Consider the following 12,580-nt stretch of genomic DNA (forward strand, 5'->3'; position numbering starts at 1 on the left):
ATTCATACACTACGGACACTTTGCACATGCCAATCAGCCTACCATGCATGTCTTTGGACTGGGGAAGGAAACTGGAGTACATGGAGGAAACCCCTGCAGCACGGGGAGAACATGCAAACTCCACACACACAGGGCCATGGTGGGAATTGAACCCCCAACCCTTGAGGTGTGAGGCGAATGTGCTAACCACTAAGCCACCATGCAATTTGTGTAATTTTATAAGGAAATTAGCTGGTAAGTTTTACTGAACATATAGAACCAGCAACAGTACTTCTGGGGACTTTGACTTTCACACTTTCTTCATATTTTTGCAGCAAAACCGAGCAGCCTTCATTATGTTTTTTGTCTGAAAAGGGGTCTCTTACATAATATGCTGCTTTCTTTACTGACATACATCTGTAACATTTAATTTTGTGCTGGAAAACTAATGTTTGGAAATCGAACATATTTTTTTTGTACTGACTTGATAATGTTGAAGTCATAAAATAAAAATCTCTAACAAAGTCTATACTGAAAAAATAGGATGCCTAAGACTTTTGCACAGCAATGTATGTTTATATGACCCACCCAGTAAATGACTTGTTAAGAGTGTGCAAAAGATGGCATGTAGCCTAAATAATGCTGGAAACTTACATGGCATTCTATAGTGTCTACCTTGAAAGAAAGTTTGCCCACAGTTTAAGATTATGTTATGTTTGTTATGTTATACTACTGGGGGGGTATGTCCTCCAATGTTCCAATTTGCAGAACTGCCCAGTCAAAGCTCTCTAGTGGTGCAACACAAAAGGTTATGTCCTATCATTGCAAGATTGTGAGTTTGAATCTCAACACTGCCACAGCCATCTGTTGTGCTGCCCTGTGATGCAGCATGAACAGTAGTTTGAAAAGATGCAGAGGTTGATAGCTGTCATGTGATAGGGAACAGCTAGCTAATAGGTAGTATTTGGCAAATAACCAAATTGAGGAGAAAATGGGAATGGCCTAGTCAAAGCCTAGACCTCAATTGGATTGAGAATCTGGTGTTTGAAAATTGCTGTTTACCAAAGGTCTCCATCCAGCCTAACAGAGCTTGGTCGATTTTGACAAGAAGAATGAATAAAAATATCTAGGAGTGCAAAGCTGATAAAGACAAATCCCAGAAGACTTAAAGCTGTAATTGCAGGCAAAGGTGCTTCAAGTAGTTACTTATATTTATGCAACCAATGAATTTCTGCTTTTTTGTTTAACTAATCTTTGTGCCACAATAATAATAATAATAATAATAATAATAATAATAATAATAAAACCTTAGACATTTTGTGTGATTCAAATGTCAATTTTGTGTAGAAACACTACAAATTGTGGAAAAGTTCAAGGGGTATATACTTATATAAAGCACTATATATTTTTTCTACCTTGCACTGACAGTTCAATACAATTTTGTGTCATTTTCTTGATGCCTACTATATTATACCCAAAATGATTTCTGGCACTTTGGAGTTTGTCCTCACACTTAATACCTAGGACTTCTAAAACAATAAAAAAAATTAAAAAAAAGAAACAATTAGACAGTTCAACTGCAATACATCCTGCATGTTATAGCATAATGATTAACAGTAGTTGTATAACAGCAGTGCATTCCGTAATACCATCTGAAGTGTGATTTCCGCTCCTCTTTCAAACCGTTTCCATGCAATGAGTCAGTCTGTGCTACAAAGCTGGTGATTATGGTGCTTTGTGACATCAGTGCTCTTACTTTTACATGGCAGTAACTTTGTTGGACATCCTCTGTATACACTGGAGCTCCATATAGCTGGAGGTTCCATCACAGGGTTTTTCTCTGGGTTTTTCTCACTTAAAATCACTGACTTTTGACAGCTGTGTTAACAGTACCAAGAGCTTATTAGACCATATGTGATGTACAGGCATCTAGCACTGTTTTCTTGTCTGTCACTGTCAATAGAGATGGCTGAAAAAACATCCCTAAAGGACCACAAACTTCCTTCGCCTTGACATGCAGTCTCTATCTTAACAGGGTAATGGATTCTTCCTATATTAGGACTTTGGTCAGTCAAGTGGGCACACTGCTCCTTCATTTCCTTTGTTTTGTACACTGGGGGGTATGTTGATTAATGTAGTTCATTACTGGGAAGGGAACTGAGAAGGTTTGCTGGATGGTGATGTATACACCAAGGGCCTGGTAGTTATTGATGTTTAAAATGACACTGTTAATAAAAATGGAAATAAAAAGATCAATCAAGTGGGTTACATTACATGCAGTTCATATAAGTCAGCTGCCCTATAAACAAAGTGTACAATATGCTGTAACATCTCCATTATTAACTTTTAAGAATTATTGTACTGTCACATGTGCATCTGAATCAACATATTTATTGCAAATATCTACTGGTTTTTAAGATGTAAAAGATAAGATTTCCAGTCTATGGTGGTTAATTGGGAAGAGCCACATTAAAAACATAAATTAACACATTTTTAAGTGTTGCTTAGTATGGTATTAATACAACATATTATTACACACAAACTAAACTATGCAGCAAATAGAGAAAGCAAAAATCATTAAGGAGCTCTCAGTGCTAAAGTACAGGGTGATGGGTACCTTGGTTTCTCCAAGGGGAGGCGGAGTGATCTTAGCCAGCGCCCCCTGAAACCACCCAACCACCCCCCCATCTAATAAAAGGCTCTGGTTGCAAACACTGAGAACCCCAAACTTTTCAGTGTCACCGAAACTGTCTGTTTCCTACGCCTTCTCACACCAACAAAGATAGCAGCAATTTTCTGTGCAGTATCCAGGGGTAGTGTACCTAAGTTTGAGCTAACATCCCCTTTTTTTGCTTCTCTAGTGCACAGGCCCAAAGACAAAGGAAAAAGAAAGAAGATGATAACCATAATTTTCTTGGCGTTAGTCTGTCTGAATCTTGCCAACAACGCATATACAGCAGGTATGGCAAATCTGAGAATTAATGTTTTTCTGGGAATGAATGAGTGTGCATGTGTGCATGTGCGTGTGTGTGTGTGTGTGTGTGTGTGTGCGCGTGTGCGTGTGTGTGTCTACTTGTACAATAAAACTAAACAGTGAAAAATTGCTTATGACACAAAGTAGCACTGTGTAACACTGGAGTAAGAATTTGGGGGACTATTAAGTTAAGTAATTCTTGGGATGTCCCATGAATGAATGAATGAATGAATGAATGAAAGGATGTCAACTAAAAACAATGCATTTTCTGTTTGTATTAATTTATACTCTCTCTCTTTCTGAAGCATCTAATAAGACTAACAAAGACATAATGGTCCTAGGAAGGGGGAAGGGGATGGTGAGCCAAAAAGAAAAAGTAAACTGTGATATTCATAAGGTTATATATGACAATATTGTGATTGCTGTGATGACCCCAAAAACGTCAAAGCAAATAGCTTTAGAATTTCAAATTGTAAAATATATAATAGTATAATTTTATAATAGTATAAAATGTTGCCAAATGTGAAATTAACAGTGAGCTATTTTCAAGTGTCAATCAACTGTATCTAAAATATGAAATAAAAAATTATTCCAACTATTTACTGTCAATGTAATATTATGTGCATGATTTGTGGTCACATTTGCATGGGCAGTTATTTGAAGTTTATTATTAGTAGTTCCGCTGTACATGTTTTCTTCTGTATATACTTTAGCTCATTCAGCATTAAGCTATAGGACTACTTAAATCAGAGCTATATGTGAACTATGTAGCCATTATATGTGGTCTCAAAGCAGAGACATTGCCAGATGCTGTGTTTTCACCCATCCCCCTTGACAGGCTGGGAGAGCAAGATGAACAGCTTCAGCATTTTGAGCCCCTTGCTGAACTCTGTCCAAATACCTCTCCCTTTCCTTCTGAGGTAATGGTGTGTTAAGTAAGCAGACTGAATGGGCTCAGATTGGGTCTGGACTGTGGCCTGGCGAGCAAAGGAGATGAGAGGAGAGGAAGGAGGGAGTAAAGCTATTATGTGCCTTATTGCCTTAACAGACAGCCTGAGACAGGCCTGATTTATATGGGAAGAAAGGCATAATGCAGTCATTACACTGCCATGGATCAGTAGGAATGTGTGTGTCTATAAGAGAAAGAGAGAGAGCAAAATAGAGCTCTTGTGTTTCCATATATGTGAGGATCTAATTATTCATTAAGAATATTGAACCCTATAAACTCACAGAATCTGTTGGCAGGTCCATACTTTCATTCCTCACTCTTGTAACTACATAATTTTCCTATTAGAGTCCTTGTATTTACTGAAAAATTCATAATACTTACTGAATAAACTGAATAATAAACTCCTCACATGGGTTATGGTATACCTAAAATTATTGGAGTTTATATATATAAAGGTTATGTCGCCTGTGTTGAGTGATGATTACTCTGAAAATATGTGCAAAATAGTGCCTGAAATTTTGTAATTAATCTTTGATGGATTGTCATTCTAAAATATACACATGTGCATTCTCAGCTGCAGTTAGTCCCCATGGATTCATAAGACCTGTAGCTAAAAGATGAAGAATTTAAGGGGGCTTCCTAGTATACTGGTTATATCCAAAGCCCAGGAGTGTGCAACAACAGCCACTACAACAGAAGTACAAATTCTGCAGACAGATGCAGAACAAATTACCATGCTGAATTACTGTGTTAACATAATTTATAGCACTTCCTCTATCCCAACTCAAAGAGACATCTGGTTCTAGTCTCTCAGTTGTATAACATTGTTTAACGTTGTGTGACAATGGTTGTCTGTAGTTGTAAAATTGCAAAATGTCTTAGCTGCCCTGTATTTTATCACTGCCAATGCCTGGTTATTTTAATTTGATTTTAATTTCACTTAATGTTACTTGATAATTACTCATTGCACCTTAAGCCAGGAAAAATCCTTGTATAAATAAGTTACTCTGTCGTACGTGAGAACTCTACACTAAGAGGAAAAAAACACACACAGTGCCAACCAGTTAATTAACATCCCTTGCAGCCACTGGGTGGTCTTTTGTTACTGTGAGAGAAGACCATTGCAGGACACATTGAATGTCTGCATTCTTTAAGTTTCTCAAATGTAGTCAAGGGCTGGACAGAGTTTATATATGAGTCAGAAATGGGCAACCAGCCAGCATTGAAATGCAAAGCACACTAACTGAGACTAAACAGTAAAAGGTACAATAAAAACCATATCAGTGAAATTCAGAATGATTATTATAAAGTAAAACCTCTATTTGAAAACAAACTGAACATGATGGTTCAACATAAGCAATGCTTATCTCCTAAATTGAGTTCCCAAGCCTCATTAGCAATCTTCTTGGCTGATTTTAGTGAGATATGCCTGGTGTAAGTCACTCCCTGTAAACCAACCCAACTTCATAGTTGATAGTCAAATTCAACTGGTGACTTGTCTAGAGCTTTTCCAACATTTCCATTCTGTCATACAACTGTAAGTTGTTCCAAGCCTGTGTGGCACCCAAATCAGAATATATAGGTTGAACATTTGCTGTCATGCTCAAAGGGCGTGCCCAGACATTTAATGATATTTATGTCATCAGGCTTGGGATAACGGAATACATGTAACGGCGTTACGTAATTAGGATACAAAAAACTGGTAACTGTAATCTGTTACAGTTATGTCAAAAACAAAGTAATCACATTACAAGTACATTTTGTAAAAAATGGGAATACTCTCAAGATTACAAATTTTTAATTTAAAACCAAAGAAATTAATCATTTGACATAATACAATATAGACAGCTACTTGATTATAGATCTGGTTCTCTCTTGCTAGTCGTGGCTCACATGAGAAACCTCCTGTTGCATACACAAAAAAAGTTTGTGCATTCTTAATTTGGTAGAAATTAACACAAATTATTCTCTGAAATGCTTTTGTCAGGGTGACCATACGTCCGCTGGACCATACGTCCAGACATGTCCTCTTTTTCAAACTTTAAAAAAGCATCCAACCAGGATTTCTAAATTTGCAAAAATGTGCAGGATTCAGCTTTAGTTTCATTATGATGTTCTTTTGGTCTAACACTGCATCATGTGTGCACATATTTGCATTGCTTTAACCCCTCTCTTTAAGTCCCACCTTCTCGCACACCAGTTGGTCGATTATAAAAGGCTTGCAGCAACTATTGGCCAAATTCCTGCATCTCAACCGTTAGCCTACTTTCAGCGAATGCATGAAGGTGAAGCAATGTTGTGTACGGCGTCAAACAGTTGCTTGACAGAAGCAGCAAATGACAGCTGTCCTGAGTTGAAACAATGGCCATGTCCATATAAGGTAATTTTTAATTTCAAGTTATCATAGTGCTTTGTATTATATAGCTATTCAAATGTGTAAATGATGGCAGAAGAGGCAGAAGGTACAATTGTGGCATCTGATATTTTATTTTACTCCATGGACATTCAAATGAACGTAGGAAAAAATGTAAACCGTGGACAGAGTGAACCCAATTATATAATTTTATATATATATATATATATATATATATATATATATATATATATATGTGTGTGTGTGTGTGTGTGTGTGTAATTTATGTGATGGTAATAGTGTGTCTTTTTCAGTGTATTAAAGTCTGCATTCATAGTAACACTATTTTGAATGGTATTAAGACACACACACACACACACACACACACACCCTTTTTATTTTTTATTTTTGGAAAAGCAGAATATGGTCATACTAGTGTTTGTGATGTAATCTTACCCACATCAGGGAATGTAAACATATTTTATTTATTTATTTACATGAGACCAATCCAAACATTGAGATCTAAAATATGCTCTAAATAAAAGTATTTTAGATCATATTGCTTTTCTCTTGACTTTATTTGAATATGTGACCTTGAAGTAATCCAAAAATAATTAGATTACATTACTTTCATATTGTGATACTTGGATTATGTTACTGATTACATTTTTATGAAGTAATTCGTAACTCTAACAGAATGCATTTTTAAAGTAACCCTCCCAACCCTGTATGTCATTTTCCTCCTCATTTTATACCCTCTGTTTCAGCTCACTGTCCTGTGAGTTCCAGTTTATTAGGCTTCAGACAAAGTACAGTCACTGCCTCATTGGCTTACCAGGAGCAGAAGTGTTATTACTCATTATTTGCTAACTGCTTGATGTGTCCCTCTGTTTGCTGAATGGATTAGGGTGTAGGATACTGTTATAAGGGAAAAAAAGAGGATGCTAGTAAAAGAAGACAGTCGATGGAGGAAGACAAAAGCTAGCACTGACTTTGATATCCACTGCAGCACATGCGGGAAAGATTTTACTGGAATGTGTCACGAATTATGGTTTTACTGTGGTATAGGAAGTCTTTGAATAATAATTTCTCAGGGCTGAAAGTTCAAAAGGATTGAGAAAATACTAGAAAGATGGCAAAATCCATCAAAATGTGCCAAAAGTCTAAAGTGAACTTTGGGTGAACACGGATTTGATATTGATATTTAGATAACTGAGGGCACTATTCAGTTTAAATAATGTCAGATGGTCCTGAACTGTAGCACAAACAAAGACCACAGCTTTTACCTGGATCACAATTGCACTAAAATCTAATTAGATAATTTCTTTAAATAGAAGTTTGGTGCATTTTCGATTGGAAAATACCAACTTGATAATTATCAAGTCATATGTAGATATTTTGGTATTTTGGATAAACATGGAGGGCATCTTTATCTCTTTTCAGAGAGTCGCCTTCAGATCTTTGCCAGTCCAGGTGAGAATGTTAGCTTGCCCTGTCACCTGAACCCTACTGATACCTTCACTTTTGGTGGGCTCGGAAACAGGATCAAGTGGACCAAGCTTAAGGATGCTGATGATGAAACTGATGTGCTGATTCGTATGGGCTTCCACAAGGTCACACATGGCAGCTTCCAAAACCGTGTTCATCTGCAGGAGGCTGATGAAAATGATGCCACCCTGATTATTAAAAACCTCAACCTGGATGATTTTGGCACATACAAGTGCGAGGTCATCAATGGCATGGATGACATCATTGTTGAGATGGAGCTTCGAATGCGTGGTAATTAAATTTGTCAAATTTCACTTCATGTTCTATAATAATCTGATTATGTGTAACTTTTGTATATATTTTTGCACCACTATAAAACCAATTGCCAATAACCAATTTATATACAGTCATGTGAAAAAAAACCTCATGGAAATTTTTAGCTTTTTTGACATATTTGTACAAGCAAACATTTCATCATCTTTGAAATAGTGCCTATTAATAAAGTTGATATACTTAAACAAAACCACAAGGAAAATTTGTTTTTTCAATCATTTATTCAACAGATATATCAATAGATGTGATATTCTTCTGTGGAAAAAGTAAATACATTCTTGGCCTCAGAAGCTAGTATTGCTGCCTTTAGCTGAAATAACTTCTTGTCAGCATTTTGCATAATTGTCCACCAGGCTTGCTGGAATAGTAATGCAATAGTCTTTCAGTTGCAAGATGTTTGAGGGTTTTCTTGCATATACTGCCCGTTTCTAATCCCCCCACAACATTTTAATGGGATTTAAATCTGGGTTTTGACTAGGCCATTCCATCACCCTCCATATCTTCTTTTTGAGCCATTCCTATTGCTAGTGTTCCGATTTGTTAGTGTGCTTAGGATCATTATCCTGTTTAAAGGTCCACTTTTGGTTCAACTTCAATTTTCGGACAGCTGGCCTCACATTATTTTCAAATACTCTTTGATATGAATTCACAGTTGAATCAATGAACACAAGCTGTCCAATCCCTGATGAAGTGAAGCAACCCCAAACCATAACATTTCCACCACAGTGCTTCACAGTTGGTTTCAACATGTATGCTGTTACTGTAGCCAGATAACTCTATCTTTGATTTGTTTGGCCTGGTCTTTGCCTACATGCTCATTGGCAAACTGTACTCTTACAAATTCTTGCTTTTTCCTGGCACGCCTCCTATTTGGGTCACATTTGTGCAATTACTTTCTGATTGTAGAAGCTTGCACTTTGAAAAAACACAAGTGCAAAAACTAACTAGCAGATCCTGTGATTAAATTTTGGGGTTCTTGGAGACTTCTCTTTGCATCAGATGGTCTGCTCTTGGGCTGAATTTGCTGGGATGGCCCGTCCTGGATAAATTGGCAATCATTTGAACTCTGGGCCATTTGTAGATTATTTTCCTTACAATGGAATGAAGTATATATTTTTAAATGATTTAGAGATCTTTTTAAATCCCTTGCCAGACTCATAGGCATCCACAACCTTTTTTCTGAAGGCCATACAGAACTCTTTAGATCTTGGCAAGATGACACCACACACGTCAATATCAAAGGGAACACCAGATACTAGATATGAGAGGGGTATAAATAAGACAGGTTCCACCTGCACTCCCTAAGCATGTTCTGATCACTGGCACCCAATCTTGAAAACCTGATTCTAATTTTATGGATTTGAATGTGTGATAAATGTAGGGATGTGACTGATCTATTTTTTTTTTTTTTTCATTTAAATTGTAAAAATTACTACAGAATGTCAATTTCTTGTGTCATTTCATGGAGTGTATCACCTTTATTAATAGGCATTGTTTCAAAGATGATCAAATGGTTGTTTGTCTAAATATGTCAAAAAAGCCAACAATTTCCATGGGGCATACTTATTTTTTCACATGACTGTATACTGTATGTGTATGTATATATATATATATATATATATATATATATATATATATATATATATATATATATACACACTGTAGATTAAGCTCTAGTCATTTTCATCCTTATTATTCCACAGAAAAGACATTTCATGCACATGCACATACTGAATGAAAATTTGTTCTTGCCTTTGGCAAAGGCTGTCCTTGCACACACGGCATCAGGGTAGTGAATAGGATGTCTTCAAATAAGATTCCAAGCTATAATGAAAACAGGCTACCACAAATGGACGTAGATAGTATTGGAATAGAGATGGCAACAGTGAAAGACCTTCAGGCATGCAAGTAATTGTTTCTGCATTAAAGCTCAAATAGTCTTGCCCAAGGACTAAAAGGAGAGAAGAAATTTGACACTTTAACAGTGTCTTCAGTCAGTGATGGTATAGTCATTGTTCACAGCTTTAATATAAAAAAAAAAGATATTGCATATTTACCAAACTCATGATTACTACACATGGTAAACCTTTAAATCCAAATACATCTTATTTTAAATTGAGTTGAACCATTTTGAAGAGAAGCATCACTCTATTTTACAGGGGTTGTATTCCCATACTCACCACACTTGGGCCGTTACAACCTGAACTTCCATGATGCTGAGGCAGCCTGCTTGGGGCAGGATGCGGTGGTGGCATCATTTGCACAGCTCTACCAGGCCTGGAAAGGTGGACTGGACTGGTGCAATGCTGGCTGGCTGAGTGATGGAACCGTACAGTACCCTATCACCAAACCCAGACAGCCATGTGGGGGCAATGTTGCTGCTGGACTCAGGAATTACGGCCGTCGTAATAAAACCAACAGCCGCTTTGATGTTTTCTGCTTCACCGCTGGATACAATGGTGCTTGAATACTGAGGAGCCCTTGGCTAGCCTCTTAATGCTAAATTTTTACATTTTAATTTCCTTTTTTACTGAAATATTTACAGCAGTAGGGTGGGGTTAGCAATCAGCGATTTTCATAAAAATGTATTCATACCAAATCTGAAAAAAAATGCCCCATCATCACACTTTACATTAAGATGTAAGCTAACATTAGCTAACATTATTTAGTGCATTAATTAACATTAACAAACCATACATTTTAGCATATATTCATGGAAATTTTAACAAAGCAAATAATATTTTTGGTTTGTTGTGTTTTTTAAATAACGTACCAAATAAGCCAAAACCTGCAATAACCAATATTTATCAGTGAGGTAAAAAAAATAAATAAATTCTATATTTCTGTTAAGATTTTTGCATATTAATTATCATTCAAATGTAAATGAATACATACATTGTTAATGTTATTTATGGTTTACTAACGCATATTTATGTTAATATTAACTAATGAAGAAAATAATGTTATTTAAGGGAACCTTAATGTTAAGCATTGTTATAGTATCTGTCTTGTTTACTTTTGATTTCTATTTGTGTTCTACTTTACTCTTACACTCTGTATTACTATACTATTACTGTATGAATCCTATAATAATTTACACTCTTCTGGTCCTCAGGAAATGTGTTCTTCGTGAATCAGAAACTGACCTACCTTGAGGCTGTGCAGGCCTGTGAGGATGATGGAGCTGAGCTGGCAAAAGTAGGGCACATATTTGCTGCCTGGAAGCTGCAGGGGTATGACCACTGTGATGCTGGCTGGTTGGCTGACGGTAGTGTGAGATACCCCATCTCCAAGCCCAGGATGAAGTGCAGCCCCACAGAAGCAGCTGTCCGTTCAGTTGGATTTCCTGACAAGAAGCACAAGTTCTACGGTGCCTACTGCTACAGAGCTCACCAGTAATTTGCAACATCTTATCTAAGCTCACACACCAACCAAAGAGCTGTAACACACAAGCATTGAATCATACAGCATGCTGAGTTATCATGAGAAAGCATTGAAACTGTGATTTTTAAAAAAAAAAAAAAAAAGTACATGCTGAAATCTTTTATACTGTACATTCCAAATACATATTGCAAATGGTACAACAATTATTCATTCATTCATTCATTCATTCATAGTTTTGCTCAAATATTTTCTTCCTTTGCACCAAATCTTGTGATATCACAGCTAGTACTTAGTAGTAATTTCAATCTATAAAAAAAAATTTGACAAGCTGCTGGAGACGCAATGCATTTTTGGTCATTGCAGAAAGCTGCAAATGCAGTTATATTTGACCCAGATGCAGATTAAATCTTTAATAGGACCCAGTTGCTTATTAGCGACTGCATTTTAAATGACTAATCTAAGCCTTGCACTTGCATAATTGTGAGTGCCAACAAAGCATTGTTTCATGGGTTGGATTTATTAAAGAACACCAATTTCTCATATGTTTATAGACTAAGCTACAATGACTTGCCACTGAAAGCAGATGTCATATTCTGTATTTCAAACATGGGTTTGTTTATATGATTAGGAAGAAAATTCCATGTATTATTCCTCTTTGTACTACAAAGCCACAATATAGGCACATTATGTACAATTTTTTTTTAAACTAAAATGCAGTGTATTGTTTTTACATCAATTTTCCAAATGGAAAATAAAACCTCACAAAATTTAAATGGACTTTGAATGTATTATTTTCTCCATTAGTGTGGTTGTAATTTTGCATATAGGTGCAAAATTAGGTGCATTGCTGTGCATAATTTTGCATCAGTTTGTACATATTCCAGAGCTGGTCGAGTGTGCTGACAACTTACTATTTACAATATTGTGTCTGAAAAGGAAGGCATGCATAAAGACTCTTTGTTCTGGCACCTATAGGTGGTGGAATGAACTTCCCCTAGCTGTCCGAACAGCTGAGACAATGGCAGACTTTAAACGACGTTTAAAGACCTACCTCTTCCTGAAGTATTTAAAGTAGCACTGTAAAAAAAAAAAAATACTGAATTGTGTTGTCTGTGTGCTT

The 12,580-nt window shown here is 36.4% G+C and overlaps 1 protein-coding gene across 1 annotated transcript; it reads left to right on the forward strand.

Moving 5' to 3' along the window:
- Positions 1–2,611: 2,611 nt before the first annotated feature.
- On the forward strand, positions 2,612–12,233 carry hapln1a (hyaluronan and proteoglycan link protein 1a). The gene is made up of 4 exons (XM_053610414.1): positions 2,612–2,939; positions 7,699–8,034; positions 10,236–10,535; positions 11,192–12,233. Exons 1-4 carry the CDS (start codon positions 2,876–2,878, stop codon positions 11,473–11,475), a joined length of 984 nt encoding a protein of 327 aa, XP_053466389.1. The 5' UTR covers positions 2,612–2,875; the 3' UTR covers positions 11,476–12,233.
- Positions 12,234–12,580: the final 347 nt, after the last annotated feature.

The sequence above is a fragment of the Ictalurus furcatus genome, chromosome 22, assembly GCF_023375685.1.
Source record: "Ictalurus furcatus strain D&B chromosome 22, Billie_1.0, whole genome shotgun sequence".
In the NCBI taxonomy this organism is placed as follows: Eukaryota; Metazoa; Chordata; class Actinopteri; order Siluriformes; family Ictaluridae; genus Ictalurus; species Ictalurus furcatus.

Excerpts from the sequence above, each read along its gene's own strand:
- hapln1a (XM_053610414.1), top strand. The coding sequence starts at position 2,876 with ATGATAACCATAATTTTCTTGGCGTTAGTCTGTCTGAATCTTGCCAAC. Across the intron at positions 2,940-7,698 it reads CAACAACGCATATACAGCAG|AGAGTCGCCTTCAGATCTTT; the intron begins GTATGGCAAATC and ends ATCTCTTTTCAG. Across the intron at positions 10,536-11,191 it reads CTTCACCGCTGGATACAATG|GAAATGTGTTCTTCGTGAAT; the intron begins GTGCTTGAATAC and ends TCTGGTCCTCAG.